General features: G+C 35.6%; 1 protein-coding gene across 3 annotated transcripts in view; it reads right to left on the reverse strand.

Annotated features, from left to right (window-relative positions):
- Window positions 1-19,067, reverse strand: part of TLK1 (tousled like kinase 1) — an 82,445-nt gene that overhangs the window by 9,258 nt on the left and 54,120 nt on the right. For all 3 annotated transcript variants that reach the window (XM_034427256.3, XM_087884728.1, XM_034427262.3), the window contains 12 exons: window positions 15,376-15,468; window positions 14,896-15,006; window positions 14,066-14,202; window positions 13,411-13,599; window positions 11,933-11,999; window positions 7,950-8,047; window positions 6,138-6,219; window positions 5,279-5,370; window positions 5,101-5,190; window positions 4,783-4,952; window positions 3,210-3,345; window positions 49-160 (listed from right to left, as the gene is read on the reverse strand). In XM_034427256.3, coding sequence (XP_034283147.1) covers window positions 49-160; window positions 3,210-3,345; window positions 4,783-4,952; window positions 5,101-5,190; window positions 5,279-5,370; window positions 6,138-6,219; window positions 7,950-8,047; window positions 11,933-11,999; window positions 13,411-13,599; window positions 14,066-14,202; window positions 14,896-15,006; window positions 15,376-15,468 — 1,377 coding nt within the window. The remainder of the gene's footprint in view (window positions 1-48; window positions 161-3,209; window positions 3,346-4,782; window positions 4,953-5,100; window positions 5,191-5,278; window positions 5,371-6,137; window positions 6,220-7,949; window positions 8,048-11,932; window positions 12,000-13,410; window positions 13,600-14,065; window positions 14,203-14,895; window positions 15,007-15,375; window positions 15,469-19,067) is intronic.

The raw sequence follows: 19,067 nt of genomic DNA on the forward strand, positions 1-19,067 counted from the left end.
TAGTCAAACTTTTATGTATGGAAAATTGCAGTTACTGTGCATGCTTACCTTTCGGCCATATAGACACTGGAAAAAGATTACTCCAACTGACCACACATCCACCTTGTTAGAAATTTTTGGTGGTTCTTTTCCTACAACAAAGCACTCTGGAGGCAAATACCTGAATGAAAACAAGAAAGGAAAAAAACCATTCAGGGTAAACAGGCATATGCCGTCCACCAGAACACTGATTTTTTATTTAAAAAACCTAGTCAAAATGGTTAAGCACAAACATAAAACTAGTATGTAATGTTGTTAATGCAATTCATAATAACACCAAGTTATTTATTTATTATGTTTATATTAGAAGTTTATTAAAAGCTTTCAAGACCTGATATTGTTCACCTAAGCTTTTATTTCAATTATTATTAGGAGTAGAAATAATATTATTTCAATCAGAATATAGAAAAACAAACAAAAACATAGTCATTAGTATATAAAAATGCTAATCATTGACTCATAAGCTTGTCATACTAGTAAGAAACAAACTGTCTTAAAATTAAAACATTCAAAATCTGCATTTTAGGATCTGTTATATCTTTCTTCTCTGACTTGTGAATGACACTATTACATAAAATTGTGCTACGTTTATACATATCTCAATATCCAAGCAAGTAAAATGAAGCAAGTCACCCAAAGAAGTTATGAAATGTGGCAATTAGAATGTGGAACTAATACTATACTATTTTACTAACTCTGCTGCTCCAGATCCACAAGGTAGACTCTCTTAATTAAATGGAAATTTCCTGTTTTCTATGCAGCATTGCAGAGAGTCAGGCATTTCATTTTACTAATGAGTGTGCTCTTCTATGTGTAGGAGTTGTTAAGAGATAAACATACTAAGTTGGTTTATGTCAGCAATTTATTTCTTCGAAAGCAACTCCGAAGCAAAGAGGCCTATTTGGTGCTTTGAATCACTGACTCAAGACAAGAGTAATCCCGTTTAAAAGCAGTATGAATGAGCTTAATGAAGGAAAGCCAGTATTAAGGAATCAAATTCATATGGCTAGACTTTACTTTAACAAACATAAGCAAACAGTCCAAATCCTTAGCTCTATTTTCAATAGTCTGGACTTAAGACAGCATCTGGGGTCTTAAAAATAGTTCTTACAATTTAGATTGTAACAGGGAGGTTAGAATATAAATCACACTGGGCTCCATAGAGAACTAAGCAAGATTGCAGGAATGTACTGTATGAGCACCTCTAGGTGAAAAGAAATTAAGTACTAGGGCACTGATGTACTGTACATTTTGAGGCACATATTTGGTATGTTTATTTCAGTTTCTAGAATGAAGAAAAACATTCCCCAGATGTTTGAAGTTTTGGACCTGTACAATATCTAGCTCATTTACAGACCAGTGATGCTGATGACATTTAGGTCTCTACAAAAAGGAGTGCTACTGATCTTGAATTATTAATCTTCATCTCAATATTTGTATATTGTGTAAAACCATTTAACTCTCTCCTCAAAGTAATTTCTGCTCGATAACAAATAATATCATCAATAAGAAATATGATTACAGCAATAGCTATTTTAGCAGAACGAAAATCCCGTCCTTTTAATCTTTCTAGAGTTCCAAAACGCATGTTTTACTTTCTCAGTGTAGGGAGAACAAGTAAGGATATATCATAATATCTTATTACAAGCATTGGTTTCTAGTTCTAGCACGTAAGCTCAATTTACTCAGAGAGTAAATTTACTGAATTGTAACAAATCATGGTAGATCAAACTAGAAATTGAATTGATAAATTCAAAACCCAGGTTGGAAGTTGGTAAGATACGCAACTGAGATGAATATAAGCCATTCTGAATGCTCACAAATTACTGTACTTTTCGAACTATAAGATGCACCGGAGTATAAGATGCACCAAGATTTCAAAGAGGTAAACAAGAAAAAAGAAGTTTTTGCCCTCCCTGGCCCCCAGGAGCACTCTGCAGGCCCCCCAAACCCTCTGCGCAAACAGGATGTGCAAAGGGTTTGGGAGGCCTGCAGAGTGGTCCTGGGGGCTGGGGAGGGCAAAAACGTTATTTTTGCGAAAAACAGGCCCATTTTTGGCAAAAATGGGACGTGCAGGGCAGGGTTTCGGGAGGGCAAAAATGGCTGTATTCGGTGTACAAGGTGCACCAACATTTCCACCCTCTTTTAGAGGGGGGAAAAAGTGTGTTTTATAGTCCGAAAAGTACAGTACAACTTTATAGATCAAGTACATTCAACACACGGCCACATCTTCATGCATTTGCAATCACGACGCTTTTTTTCCCCTATGATGGAAAATGGCTTTGCCTGCACATGTCATTTATGTCATTTATTGCTGAGCACATTGTAAGCCGCCCTGAGTCTTCGGAGAAGGGCGGCATATAAATCAAATTAAATAAATAAATAAATAAATTTATGTACAGCTTACAAAGTTCTATAGCCACAATACAATGCTGCTTTAAGGTTCGGGGGGGGGGGGAGAGGGAACCTGTCCTTCATATGCTCTCGTTTGTTGCAAAGCCTTTTTCTCAAAGTATCTGCAGAGTACTAATACTGGTGAAACTTTGATAATTTCAACATCACAATTCAGAAATCAAATGTATCTGTTTACCTCCCTTTTTCAATAGAACCAATGTTTTACGGTTAAGAAATATACAGCAATAGCACTTAGACTTATATACCGCTTCATAGTGCTTTTACAGTCCTCTCTAAGCAGTTTACACAGTCAGCATATTGCCCCCAACAATCTGGGTCCTCATTTTACCACCTCGGAAGGATGGAAGGCTGAGTCAACCTTGATCCAGTCAAGATTGAACTACTGACAGTCAGCAGAATTAGCCTGCAATACTGCATTCTAATCACTGCACTACTACGGCTCTATATAAAAAGAAGGTGGCTGTTTCTTAGCCTGAATGTATATGTTCAATATTAGAATGTCTTCAGTGAATATTTCCAGTTTATATTTGCATATCAGGTTTTTATTAAGCTCAGCATGATAAAATATAAATTCTGTTCCATTAAGGTATGAACTGAATTAGGCACGATACCAGTCTTTTTACTATATTTGTAGGGCAGATGTACATAAACTTTGTTATTCATGAGAATAACTAAAATGTCATTTTAAAAAATTTATTTCATTTTTTTTTGGTTTAATAAAAGAAAAAAAGTTTGTGAAATAGAAAATAATATACCAGTAAGTCCCAGCTCCTTGTGAAGTCAGGTCCATTCCATCAACACCATAGCTATCATCATCCATTATTTTAGACAGGCCAAAATCTGTGATTTTTATTTCTCCACATGCTGTTCCATCAACCAAAAGGATGTTTCCTATCAAAAGAAAAAAATCTCATTATAAAAAGCAAGTCTAGCCCATTATAATGGCTTAACAACATTTCATTCAAATGATGAGAATGTAATCGTTTTTAGGGTTGAACAAAGGACTAAAGATGTGTTTCATGATTTGCAGAAGTATGAACAAAGCACCTCTCTTTGAATCATTCAAATACCCACATCTTTTAGAGTTCATGTGGCTGCTTCAAAAGTTGTTCCAATTCTCAATGCATATCCACATTTGCTTAGCTACTTTGCTTCATTGGTGGACCCTGGAAAAGTATTGTCTATGCTTACACAGACACACAGCGTTAACAGAACACAGCTTTCAAAGCAACCAACGAGCTTTACAGCTTCAGTGAATCTCTTATTCTGAGATACTCCACTTTCAATTGCATTGCACAGCCCTAAAAATTTTACAGAACTGAAATATCTAACAGGCATGTTATAAATCACAAATAAACTATTCATAGAACTATCCCATGTAGCACTTAAAACCTTTGAAAGGCAATTTATTTACTTTATTTATTTATTAAATTTATGTGCTGCCCATCTCACCAGTCAGACAACCGCTGGATGGCTGGCAGTTGGGAAAAAGTTAAAGTTCCCATATCTCAAACATCTTAAGTTCCTATATTTCAAGTCACAGAATGCATGCAAACTTTGTTGTTTACAATTAAGCCTACAAAAACTTTATATAAGGATTGGTATACATTTCATAAATTCAAATCCAAATTATGGATTTTTAAATAGATAATGCACTTTTGGGTATTGTAACAATGTCATGCTATTTGTACTAAATTTTATAGTTTTCGTGTATTAAGCATTTCATAGAAAAACAAAAGCTTCAAAAACTGGAAAACAATGCTTGCAATTATATTTGCATTATAATTTTGTTGTATTTCAGTTTTTCTTGATTGACTAAACTCTGTAGCTACTGTATTTTGTTATTTCTATTTGTACATTATATTGAGTATCCACTGAGAAGCAATCCAAAAAGAAAGCAACAAAATAAAATTATTTCCTGCCTATTCAAAAACAGACAGAAAATAATGTTTCTACGCAGTGGAAGCAAATTAGGCTATTGTTATTTTATATTCCAGAATAAAAACTCTAATGTTGAGTGTATTACACAATAAAATAAGAAATATATTAACTCTCTATATATATTAAGTAATTCAAATTAGGTCATAATTTCAGCAATATGTTATACTTAGCAGCCTTTTCCAATTTTTCTGCATGGTAAATTGGGTTGAGAGAATGAGAGGACCAAGTGAGACTCAATCTGCCTCTTCTTGTCCTAGTCTAACACCCTATGCTATCTCATTTTAAGGACAAAAATAGAAAACTCCCTTGTTAATAAGCATGAAGTGAATGATATATTTTATAAAAATGCTATATAAAAAGGAAGTTGTATTAATGTTTCTGACTTACCTGGTTTAAGATCATAATGTATAATGGGTGGTTTAATTTCATTGAGATATCGCAGTGCATTTACAATCTGCATTACAATGGACCTAGCTTCCTTCTCTGTCATTAGTTTATGTTGTTTGAGATAGAAATCCAAATCATTGCCTTCACAATATTCTAACACTGTACAAAACCTACAAGAGTAAACAAAGATAGTCCAGATAATAAAAAAAAACCTATTGATTTAAGCATAAAATAAAAATATGAAATTAACTGGATATTAAAAATATTAATATAATTCAAATTGCTCTTAAACAAAAAGGTATTATTTTATATACTTACGTATCTGTATCCAAGGAGAAGTAATCATAAAGTTTTACTATCCGTGGATGATCCAACTCTTTGTGTATTCTGTACTCTCTGCAGGCATGCCTTTCGAAAAAAAAGGGAATCATTAATCATGGATACTAGAGTGTCATTTTAACTTGCCACCAGAAGAAAGGTTTTTAAAAATGCTTACTTGTGGTAGTTTTCCTTTTTCTCATCTCTCCAGCTTTTGTTAAGTTGATGTATCTTCACAGCAGCATATCTTTGCTCATAAAGATCAAATGCCTGCAAGACCCATTAGATGACATTAGTAAACAAAAAAATACTGTTAAAGTTTCAAGTAAACAACTCCTAACACTTCCCTTTCCCATGTGAGTCTCTAGATTTTATTAAGTGAAACATCTAAAATGGAGATAAGTAAAACTTGAAAAGTCAGGAATTATGTGATAAAAAGTTGCATTTGGAATGTTGAAAGAGTTCTGGAGATAATTTTCTTTCGGTAATTCCAATGGGGAAGAGGTTGACAATTTGCCCTTTTTTTGTGTGTGCTATGATGATTAATCATAAAACACCTATTTTTCTAAAGGAAAATTTGATCATGTTTACAATCTGATTTTTTAAAATTATAGGCCCGGTTTTGTAAACTGCTTTGCAACTATGGTTTTTTTCCCCTTTTAATAACCCTGTAATACCTTGCATCAGGGTGGAGTAGAGGCGACTTTACAACTATATGATTAAAAATAAGTTTTAATTACCATCAATTGAATGTTTCATCCAAGATCATACACAATCTTAACTATAATTTACTGAGACAAGGTAATTTCATAACCTATGGTCCAAAACTTAAGAAACCACAGCTCTATACCATTGATAAGAGTAGCCGAAACATCATGCTGTTGTTAATACAAATAAAAGTAAAAAGTTTCTAAGCTTCTCACAATAGTGCTAGAAGAAATATATTGCTTTAAACATATTAACAATGCCTTAGGAGATTTCTTTAGAAGTGTGTTGGCAATCAATGTATACTTATAACACAAAAAGGAAGATATTACCTTATATACTTCACTAAATCCACCTCGACCAAGTAAATGAAGTAACAAATATCTCTCATTTAATGTTGGATGGTCTTTGAACCTTAAAAAAATTAAGCACAAAAGTGGTTTATAAACAAGACAGGGCTTTAAAGTTAGCGCTATCTACAGTGTTTAAACAAGCAAGGGGGAAAGAAAGAAAAAGTTGAAGAAAGCTACTTGCAGATGTAAGCACTTATTTTCATCTCTGTATAATGCAGGGAGTCTAAGATGGATCACATTAATATGCACCTGCCTGTGCCCCTCTGTTTAAAAATAAGAAGGAATCATAAGTTAATCAAAAATGGCATCTGGCAGGAGTCACTGCATTTGGCTACTACAGAGGCAGATGGGGATCAGAGCCATTATGCTGTGAGCTCAACCAGAAGACTGGCATCTCTAAATTCCTCTTTTCCTTGAACTATTTCAATTCCTGCTAGTAAAGGACCATGGGTAAGATGCATGTCCACATTGTGCCCGTTCCCTCAAGCACACACAATTTTCATGGGAGAGAGTTAATCTGCTCCTGCACTTATATTACTACTATTGTGGGAATCAATGGGAATTGAGGAGACAATAAAAGGCACCCCCCTCCTCCCACCCAGCAAATGCAGTGGGACGAAAGAGTACTATCTTCAGCTAAGAAGGATCTTGACAAATAACCATCCAGCTTCTGTTTGAACACTTTGACTGAAGAAGAGTTCACTAACGCCACCAAGACTGTATTATGTCATTAACTATGTACTTGGTATTTTTAAAAACAGATTTGTTAAAATGAGAAGTCAGTCACTTCAGACTTGTTTCCAAGCCAGTAAGATTTCTAACTGGACTTTAATGGAAACGTTTAAGACACTATGGAAGGGACCCCAAATAACTGCTTCATGAATTGCTTCTAATTTTATTCAGAGATCCATGAATGACAATGTTCACATTATAGAATAATACAAGGTTTATCAAGATATACAATACTTGTAGGTTTGACTCTTTATTCTTAAAAAAAAAAAAACCTCAGATAATCATTGCTATGGGTCATCCTTTCTACAAAAAGAACAGGATGCGTATCTGTGGAATATAGTTTCTCCACAGTCTCCTTTGCAACCTCTAATACCTGATGACATTTGGGAGTGCTCTACATGAAATTGAAGGAACTTAATCCAGTCCTTATATGAAAGGAGGAGCCATTCCCACCAAAATCAAACACAGATGGTCAAATGCCAAATCAGTTTGGCAGCAAAGGAGGACTATCTGAAAATAAGATACTATTTTCTACTACTTCAGAGGACTCTTGAGATGCATAAAAAGAAATTCGGAGCTTTTTTTTAATTGCTATGAACTACCACACAAACTTTCAGGATATAAAGAATTTAATGGGGTAGGGATATTAGAAAGGGAAAAGGAATGAAGTGGCTTGTTAAATCTCCTAATAGCGAATTTTCAAGTATCTTGAAGGAGGGAGGATTGCGAGGTAAGAAAAGTCTGCTCCCTGCATTATTTAGAGATATTTTAAGATGGTAAGAATGCAAATGAACAAGAGCACATTTTCCACTTTTTAAAATCATTATTAATAAGTGTATTCTGCCTTTTTAAGAAAAAAATTATCAGAATTACCTAAGGAAGTTAATATATATATATAGTGTTATTTTATGTTTATTTCAAGAAAAACAAGAATGAAAAAGGAAGCCAAAACTGGCTAAGTAGGGTAACAGTATCTTTTGCTTATTTTTCTGTCACATTTTTCCAGAGCCAGTAAACATTGAGAAAATGAATATGGAACATTAAAATCTAGAACCTTACTGAGAATTATCTTCATTGTTTATTCTTTTGAGTTCTCGTATATGAAGATTTCTAACTCTTTCCAAACGTTCAAGTTCTGCTTGTATTTCAGCTTCTTCCTGCAAAATATGTTACAAAAATGAACAAGGAAAAAAACAACAATATTTTACCCACATCTCAACTGCAGTGGTGATAAAATAAAGCAACAAACTACTACTTTCATTTGTTGGACCCATTTTTTTATACATCCCAATTAACAACTTTCAACCAATTTTGAGGACAAACAATATGGACTAGAGGAGAGATGTTGTTGTTCTTCAAAAAAAAAGGTGAGAGAAAGTAGGACTAAGGAACAATAGACACATCTGCATTGAGATTCAGGAAGATTCTAAAGCAGATAATACTAAAATGGTTCTATCAAACAAAACCTTGTTTTGTCTTGTTTTTGATCAAGTAAATTCCTTCACTGATTGCTAAACATCTGCCAAATGCATATAACATATTAGCAAACTAATGAAGCTGGTTGACATAAAATGGATATAGACGTTTTAGAAAAATATATTTATATTTGACATAAACACACACACATATAATCATGCGTCATATATTTATATTAAACTGGAACAAAAATGGAAGGAAGTGTCACTAGTTTCTATCCTAGGTCCATCACCCTTTAATATTTTTATTAATTACTTGGAGGAGGTGGTTGAAACACTTCCAGTCTGATTTACAGATGGCATAATTTTTTGTGGAATAGCTAATTTATTAAAAGACAGAAATAAAATTCAAAATTGTAGTATCAGTAAAAAAAATAGATTAAAGAGAAGAGTTATAAATAAAATAAATGTAAATGGCAACTAATGCAAAATTCATTTAGGAAACAAAAATCAAATGCATGGGCACAGAATAGGGGATGCCTAATAGTAAATTACAAAGAATATGAATAATGAAAAATATGACTATAAAAAAAGGCAAAACCAGTTTTAGTTGTATCAAGAGAAGCAAACTGTAGTTTCTGATTTCTGGGAAGTGAAATAAGCATTCTACTTCAGTGGTCCCCAATCTTTGCGGTTTGCTGGCTCGGCTGTGTGGGGAGGGAGACGGGTACTGGGTCGCGTGAGTGGCAGGCTGGTGCGCATGCAGCCCTTGTGCTTGCATGGCCCAATTCCAAATAGGCCACGGTCCGGTAGTTGGGGACCCCTGTTCTACTTTATTCTGTCTTGATCACTCCTTCCCTGCCTATGAGCTTTGAATATTCTATTCAGTTCTCAGGATGAAACTTGCAAAAGGATTCAGACAAACAGATCTAGAAGCTAAACTACTTGATAATAAAGTGAAGAAACTGAGAATGTTGATAAGGAAAGAATGAGAGGGAATATGATAGCACTTTTAAAATAACTGATAGGATATTGCATAAAAGAAGCCAAAGATTTTTGGAGTACATGGAGTAATGGATTTATCTAGAGAAAGCTAAATTGCAACAGATTGTTAGAAAACATTTTCTAATAATAAAAACAGTTTTACTTTTGAACAAATTACAGAGAAAGAGCAGGCTCTTGTTCACTGGGTGTGTTCAAGCAGATGTCAGACAGCATCTGTCAGGAATATTTTAATTTAGATAGCTGCATTGAACAAGAAGTTGTACTGAAAGCTTAAATTATTCTTTGTGGCTTTTTTCATAGTACAAGAATATAAATTAAACTGAATTTCAGCTAGTTTCAAACCTAAGTAAAGTGAAAAGTTTCCTTGACTGACCAATCAAAATTACTCCTACTCATTGGGCATGACAAGGAAATATATACATTGCTATAGGTGTCAATTTCCCCAGCATGTTTCTCATTTACAATCTTGGTATGACACAATAGATAATCAATATCTACTTTGGACATCAATCCAGATAATACTGGAGATATACAGTGCCACTCATTGCTTAAAATCAATCAAGATTTTTTCGAGAAACTAAAAATTAACCACTTTTAAACAATGAAAAAAGTAATAGATCTCTTTTAACTATTTTGTTCTACATTTTCTTTGGATGTTGCTGATCTTAAAAAGCTCAGATGATATAAAAATATAATATTAGTGGGCAACCTTTTATTCTTTCCACAAGCAAGGTACTGTGATGGCCACAACTTTGAGGACAGGTTATAAGTACCACTCATTCAGCACCATTGTAACTTTGAACAGTTGCTGAACAAGTGGTTGCTAACTGACTATCGGTAGAGCAATGCACATATCTAATGTCAACAATATAGACTACATTCCTATCTAGACAGAAAACATTTATGCTCCATTATATTAAGTAGAGAGAAAAGAGTTTCAGTTACTCTGCAATTTAGAATCTTAAGCAGCTGTGCCTTATCTAGGAATGGGAAGAAGAAGAGGGATGAACCCAAGCCTGCTATCTCCAACTGTAAATAATCATGCCAGTTCTGCTAAGAAATGTGACTGGGAATTGAAAAGAAAATACAAATGAATGCTAAAGAAATCCTTGCTTTTCTGAGTCTTTGTATAAAGTCTTGAGAAACTACAGTAAACCCCTATGACAAACTGTTGATGTACTATGTTCATATCCATCCTTTATTTATCTAATTTCATGTATTCGGGTACCAAGTCTTCTATTTGAAAATATTCATATTAAGGATGATTTATGTTATTTAACATTCTTAGTTCTGAATATTCCAAAAAAGTTATTCTAACATTAAAGATCAGTGGGTTAGGGGGAAAATTATCTCCAAGGGTAATTTTGGCATATCCTAGGAATAATGGAGTAATTGGTAATTGCTTGTTTGAGAGTTGAAGATTCAGTGTATCCAAAATTTCAAATATGCTTTGAAGACCTAGAATATCATCTATAGCACAATTGGGATATACATTCAAGTTGGAGGACAGGAAATCAAAAGAAAAATGCAAACTGAAGCACATTCAAACATGTATATACAGTAGTGGCCAAAATTGTGGAAACCTTTTGAGAAAAGTGTATTTTTGAGGTTCGATGACTAATAACACCACTTTTTGAGTAGTACCATAAAATTATATATCAATGGAAAGATAATTTAATCAAGAATGTAATGCGTTTCAATCTTTGAGAGATAAAAATAGCTTTTTTTGTGGAATTCTAGATTTTAGGCCAAATTCCTGCAGTCTGCGCAGAATTTTATGGTACTACTACAAAAAAAAAGTGATTATTAGCCATCAAACCTCAAAAATACACTTTTCCCAAAAGGTTTCACAATTTTGGCCACTATTATAGTTGTATATCAGGGATTATGGACACAGGTGTACAATCATCATCATATAAATGGTACAAAAAATATCAAAGGAACCCAGCATGATTGGATTAAATTCTGCAAAATTGTACATAATTTATTTTAATATTGAAGGTACTTTAACCATACTTATCTGTGCGTAGTGATATAAAACAGCAGAGAGAGAGCAGAAAATGAACACGAATCCAAAATTAGGCCATGTTCATTTTGGTTTGATTTGTGCATATTCCTAGTTTTTGTTTGTTTGTTTGTTAATTCAGACAGATTATGACTAATAAAAGACTTATTAAATGAATTTTGGAAAAAATGTGAATTAGTATAAATTCAAAAAAAGGGAAGTGTAATCTAACATGGATTTCAAAACCAAATCTTTTCTTTGAATTGTGGAACACATATTTTCAGGAAAACGTAGCTTTTTTAATTATTTGTTGAAATCAAGTATCTATCAAACACTGCAGGTTGGTTTGATGACATTTATTTTTATTTGTGTATGTTCACTGTACACAGCCCTATGATAATTGTGTTTTGTTGATACATAATAATGGCATTTTTACAAGCATTTAAAATTAAATAACTATTACATGCACAATATGGAATTAAGGGAACAACTGTTTTTCTAGAAAGGAACAAAGATACAGGAGATGAAGTTTAATAGGGTTGTTTCTTGTGTGATTATAGCACTTCAAACTAATCAAAACTAAAAGTGGATTAGGAAAAATTGATTACATTACATACCTTTTTGAGATGTCCTAATCTAAGCTTGAAAATTTCTTCTTGTTCATGATATTCTGCTAGGGTTAGCCTACAAGGGTAAATACAAGTAATAACATTTTAAAAATCAAATGGAAGATAATTGCATATAAAAACAATTGCTATTCTAAATACGAAGAAACCTGTACATGACTTGAAAATGATAAAAGCTTGTGCTTTGATGTGACACAAATGAAGCACCTCCATGCTATTCACTAAAATAGTTTGACATTTGGTCCTGCAATTGTTTTAGGAAATCTACTTACTGGAGTTCAGGCAATTTATAAAGCAGCCGTAACTTTTTTTAGGTTCACCTGGAACACTGAAAAAACCAGTCTCTTTTAACAAACCTGAGACAGCTATGCTTCCCCACCTCAATCAATATTGAAGTGTACCCAGCCCTATTTTGCAGACTTTGCAGAAACAACTGTGTCCTGAATAAGCAAGAGTTGAATGCAGAATTCAAGTATTTCAGAATCCAAATTAATTCCCTTCTCTCTCTCTCTCTCTCTCTCTGTCTGTCTCCAGGAGAACCAAATACTGAGTATCTTTAGTATTTCTGGTCTAAAGAGCTTCATATATTAGAAAAAAGAGAAGTGGTACTGGAGTTCTAATAATGGTGACACTAGAATTTTAATCTAATCTAGAAGTGATCCTGGAAATCCAATAATACTGAAGATCTAATAATGTGGGATTACCCATTAAGAACTATGCTTTGTTTGAACGCTAAACCACTGATTACCCTAAAAATAGTAGTTTCAAAGAGATTAAATTTTACAGATCAGGAACAAGATTTTAAGACTCGTCCAGAATAAAATCCTTCTATGAATTTGTTTTAAAGAGTATATTCAGACATTGTATTTAATTAAAATCTAGTCTAAGTTATACATTTCCATAAATATGGGTATTTATAGAAAACCAATTTTATTACAAGTCTGCCACCAAAATGATTATATAAGAAACAAGTTCTTTTTCAGAGGGGTGGGAGAAGCTATAATTAGCATGATCAAAAGAATTAGTTCCTTGTCTCTTTTGAATTTTATGGGGGAGAGCAAGCAAGGAACAAAAATGCTGTTCGCACACAAAAATAACATTAAAAATAACCTAACTGCTCACTACACACTGAAAATTGGGAGAAAATATAATTCCACTCTCTAGTATCCGTATACATGGCCCCATTCACATTAATAATAATGAATTCCCACAGAGAAGACTGACTCCTGCTTTATCTAGTTATACTGTATGTATTAACACATGCACATGTGGGTTGTTATGTGTGTCAACAGTATCAAAACTCTGGGCATGTCCAGGTGATGAAAAACACCTTTCCTTTTCCAGAGCTTGTTAAAGGAGGGAGGGGTCACTTTGATCTCTTGCTCATGCCTGCCATTTGGCATTGCTGACCCTGTCACAGATGACCCTGTATACATCCATTTGTCTTTAAGTAAATGTTCTGAGCTTACAGTTGTGGCAAATTGGGCCTAACAAATGGATCATTTTCTGCTCCATTGACGGCTTTGTTTTTCCTCTGTTTAGGCTCTGAATTGGCAGAAGGTGCTTGAGAATTATTTGTAGCTGGAGGTTTCCGTTTTGCCAGAAGTTTTCTTTGTCTTTCAATATCTTCTCTTTGTTGGTTTACCCACTCCTGTTGCCTGCAAATCAAAATATTGCCTTTAAACTGCAGAACTTCTTAAGAACAAGTTACATGTTTTATTAATTTCTGGCTTACTTGTTGCTTTTGGTTTATTGTGACCAGGCAGACTAATAGATCTGCTATATTGTGGATTTGAGATCTTTAACAAAAGACCAGCAAGTGTTTATAGACGATGGCCAATCTGAAATCTGTGATCTATGCTTATAATAATCTTTATGGAAAGTGGTCAATACTCTCCTTTTGATTTTGACTCAATTAATGGTAGGAAGGTAGGTAGGTGAGAGAAGGAGAGAAGGAAGGAAGGAGGGGCAGTTGATTAAGTGCTCTGTTTCTTTGATTTTCAAAACAGAATAATAACACTGTGTACAAAACCAGTCACAGCACTAGCTGTTTGAACTAATATAAATCAACCACTCCGGGGAACTGATGATTACTAGCAATTTAAAAACAAAACATTGACTAACTTTACAAGATTCTGAAATGCAAAACCATCTGTCCACTGTTCAGTAAACGAAGCACCATGTCGAACAGTTGTAAAATGCCCAAGGCGTAATCTATCTTGCATACTTTTTTCTCTGCTTGCCAGCTTTTCTTGCGTGCTCTAAAAAACCAAAAAATTCAAGAGGTGTGACTTAACTGTTTCTGAAAAGGCAATTTCATCTACTAATAAAAAATGATCTAGATCTGTGGCATTTTTAAAGTATTTTGTAATCTTATACAATTATTATTTTTTTCTAAAATATTAATGTTAATGTTTTTATTTACTGTATAGGACTCAGTAATCTTTAGTCAAGCATTATTTAAGATTTTCTTAGATTAGAAACAACAGTTCGCTTCTATCACTTAGTATATTAGCTGAAATCATCAAAGCTAAACAGAATATCCTGTTTTAGTATCACAAGTGCCATACTACAGAGTCACAAATGTTTTTAAGACTGAAAAACTTCAAAATCTGAATTGTTAAAAAATAATTATGGATTTCACCACAATATGGCTGTCACAGGATACCCGTTTATTCAGTCAAGGTAGCCACAAACTATTTTATTCAATGATTGGAAACTATTCCACCTATCAGCTGCCCTAATATTAGAGCATCTGACTGACTATAACAGGAAAGTGGAGAGCTCTCATAAGGTGTCAATAACAACAATTCTGTCAGTATTTTGATCTAAGGATTTTCTTACTAACTCAGTTTTGGTTGAACTACTTCTGGTCCCATCCTCTATTTACAAGGTCAAAGCAATGTTTCCTTTCCATAACATTCTAAACACAGATAAAATACAATCCAACTTACTTTTTCAATTAAAAGTTTCTTGCTCATTGAAATACATTTATTTAATCTTTCTTTATATTTTTCAAGTAACTTTTGTTGTTCATCTATTTGCCGTCGTAGATCACAATTAGCCTAAGAATTAAATGAAAGTATATACATATTATGAATACTGATTATAAATTACATATAAATAAAAGTACAGTTGTATCTTCTCTTGAAAACCTTGGCATTTATTTGCAAAATAATTTGCAGCAGAAGTGAGGCTAAAGAATTCATTTTAAGCATATGGAAATGTGGGAGGACATTATATTTAGAACACGATAAGCAAATTTTATGCCATTTTGTTTTTGTATTTTGAGTCAAATACAACTATATAAGTTACCATTTTAAAACAGCATATAGTTTCTCCTACTCCATTACTTTAGCACAGGTAATCCAATATTTCTATTAAACTTATTATCACATTTAATAAAATAAATTTAATAAAATAAATAAATTTACCCTGAGCAAATCATCTATACGACCTTCTTTTTTTTCCAAGTCTTGATTTTTATTACTTTCAAGTGCAGTTAATTTCAACATTGTGAGATCAGTCTGTATAAAAAAAAATGGGGGGGGAGAAGAGAGAATGTAAAAACAGAGCAAATGCATATCACAACAGACTTTTCTAAGTAATTATTGATATCTTTCACCCAAACAAAACAACAATTTACCTTAGGAAGCCCGAGAAAAAATTAGCACTGTATAAATTTCTGTGGTTTTATTCAGAGAGCACTGACTGATGCTTAGGTTATCCCTATGTATTAAAAACTCAAGCCTCTAAAATTTACAACAAAAAGCCAAAAACCTTCCAAACACAAGGAAAAGAAAGGGCAATCTGCCTCCCCACACCCTATTAGTGCAAATGTGTCAGAGTGTTCACAGTGTGACTGCTATTTTGAGACAACCCAGGAACAAAATACAGTGCAGAGTTTTTTCAAACAGTGGTTTATCTACAAGTTATATACAGTATACATACACGTGCTAAGCAAAGGCAGGCAATCAATCTTCAACTATAAAAGGAAGCACACACGGAGAACAATGGAGATAGAACATGAGGAGAGAGAGACGCCCTCTAATAGCCACCCCTATATAGACAGCCTCTTAAAGGGATAACCTTGCTGACTCATCTCATTGCATCATCTTGGTTTACAGCCTTACAGCAGCTGGTCAGCTATTAAATCATCATTACCTTAACACTCCACCCATTTAAAGTTGAACAGCTGAGTGCTTTAACATATTCAGGATTATGTCCTTGCCTCCAGCTTTGGTTCCTACTCTTATTGCTACAAACGCTACTAGTACCATTACTACTACTGCTGCTGGAACTACTTTTAATTCCATTATCTACTGACTCTGTACACTTTGTCTCATTGATCTCCATTACATCCTGTTTACCATCCCTTGGCTGGATACCGTTACTTTCTTTTTTCACTAGCTCAGTTTCCTCACTTTGGTTTATCTGCCTGCCTGTCATTCTCTTTAACTTTGGCTTCCTCCATTTATCTCATTGTTCCTTAGGTACTAGCCAAGATCCTATCTCTTGGTATTTACGGGGTTCATTATGAATACCACCTACTCTAACCCCACCAGCTTTGAATCTCCCAGGAAGTAAACTAGGGGTGGGTTCTACTTACTTTTACTACCGGTTCACAGCACATGCTCTTCTGCGCATGTGCAGAAGTGTTTTGATGACGTTGGGGTCAGTGGGCGGAGCCTCCCGCCAGTTTTACTACCCGTTCTATAGAACCGGTGCGAACCGGGGACAACCCACCACTGAAGTAAACCTTTATTATACCCTTCAGGTCTCCTAGGTATACCTCTGTTTGTTTGTCTTGGGTTTTTCTAACTCACAGGATACACCCTGAACTTTGACTCCTTACAAATAGTACAATCCAAATATACATTACATTTCTTTAACTTCAGCCCCTCAGCTTGGTCTGGCATCCTTTTCAATACATTAAAACTTGCATGCCCCAATCTCCTATGTAACAGATGTATGCAACTGTCATGTGTGGGAGCTTTCGTAAGTACACATGCACAATTATTTTCTTGCCTTCCCAGAAGGTACAGTCATCCTTCTTAAACTCTCATGCACATATCCTTCCACCTTTCCTGATGGAGTACTGCCCTTCTGCAAACAGTATTTCATAACCCTGCCTAACCTAGATACACTTGACAGATTATGATCTAATGCAGGTACATACACGTTACCTTCCCCTTTTACAGCAGCTCTTTGACCATTAGCCAGACTAACATATATCTGGTTTCAAAACAGAAAACTTTTGTGAATTATTAGCAATATGCTGACTTGCCCCACTGTCCAACACCCAAGTGTTCCTAGTGTGTTCAGACACTGTTGCTGCCGGGGAAAATGATGCTGGAGAACCTCTCCTCATTTGTTGAGTAGTCCTGCACCCTTGTCTTGCTGCTCCTCTGTTTCTCCTCTCTGTCCTCTAACTCAAGGAATGTCCTTCTCATATCCTGCAGATGTGTGGACATGCTCTCCCCCAGCATCAACTGTGCTTTATACCAGGGGCCACCAACCTTTCGGACCTCAGGGACCACTAAATTCGTAATTTTAAATCCCACGGACCACTAATATGATCTGCCTAATGACTGGCTGGGTGGGTGTGGCTAGGTGGTCATATGACTGGGTGGGCGTGGCCAACTCGATGTCACTCATGTCAAGGGGCACCTTGCCAGACTCTACTCGCCCCTACCCTCCCAGCCACTCCTCGCCTCCCTGCCTGGGCTCCTTAGGGCCCCAACAGGAAGCTTTTGTTGGAGCTAAGCAGCCACCATGAGAAAGAGTTGGCAAAACAGCTGCTCAGCTCAAACTGGATCTGACCGAGGAGGAGGTTCAGCAGAAGCACCTCACTGAGGACAATGAGCATAGGCTTTCCAAGCAGAGGGAAGACCTGCAGGAGTGCAAGGCCAGGAACAGGCGCCTGGAGGCTCAGTTCCAGGCCATGATGCAGTCCCACTAGAACGAGGTCCTCGGGCTCTTCGCCATCAGCGGCACTTCCCTCCAGTCTTCGCCCAAAGCCCCACACCAGGAGGCTGAAGCAGACCCCAAGTGGGAATTTCTGCCCCCCTTTGACCCACACAAAAAGACCCTGAAGGGGGAGACTCTGTGTAGCAACACAAACATTCATTGCACATATCCGGCCCAGGGGCTGTCATTTGAGGGGCCCTGATTTAGTGCAATATAAAAAATGCAAATAATTTTTCTGCAGACCACCAAAATGTTCTTGCGGACCACCAGTAGTCCACGGACCACCGGTTGGTGACAGCTGCTTTATACAATCTCCTTGTCAGCCACACTTTACTGCACGCAGTTTCTCTAACATACACAGTGCGCAAAGCCTCCAAACACTCTTTCGCAGACTGGAGACCCCTTAAATGTATCAGCTGATTGTCCTTTAAAGCCAGAAGTATGCTGGCTAGTGCCTTTTTATTTCTTCTCTGGTCCCTATCGTCCAGGACTGCTGGTGGATTAGAAACAATCGTCCACAACTCCTCCCTCCACAGGTACATCTCCATCTTCACATTCCAGGAGAGGTAGTTTGTCTCATTCAGCTGAGACACCAAGAAACTTTCTCCCATTACTCCAAGGGAGGCCATGTGCCTGCTCTCTTTCACTAGCCACTAACCACTATCAAACCATGTTGCACAATCCCTCTGGCTCTGGTGCACACTGGGTTTCTCTTATCTCTGGTCTCTCTAGTTGCTCTGGCCTTCTCTCTGAAATGGGCCCATAACCTGTCAGAATGTGCACAGTGTGACTGATATTTTGAGACAACCCAGGAGCAAAATACAGTACACAGAGTTTTTTCAAACAGTGGTTTATCTACAAGTTATATACAGTATATATAAACATGCTAAGCAAAGGCAGGCACTCAATCTTCAACTGTAACAGGAAGCACCACGGAGAACTACAATGGAGATAGAACATGAGGAGAGAGAGACTCCCTCTAATGGCCACCCTTCTATGGACAGCCTCTTAAAATGATAACCTTGCTGACTCATTCTCATTGCATCATCTTGGTTTACAGCCTTACAGCAGCTGGTCAGCTATTAAATCATCATTACCTTAACAAAATGTATCTTAATGGCTTTTGTTATTCGAACAACCAAGAAGCAAGTTAATG

This window comes from Pantherophis guttatus, chromosome 1, assembly GCF_059756535.1.
Source record: "Pantherophis guttatus breed Tessera chromosome 1, ASM5975653v1, whole genome shotgun sequence".
NCBI lineage: Eukaryota > Metazoa > Chordata > Lepidosauria > Squamata > Colubridae > Pantherophis > Pantherophis guttatus.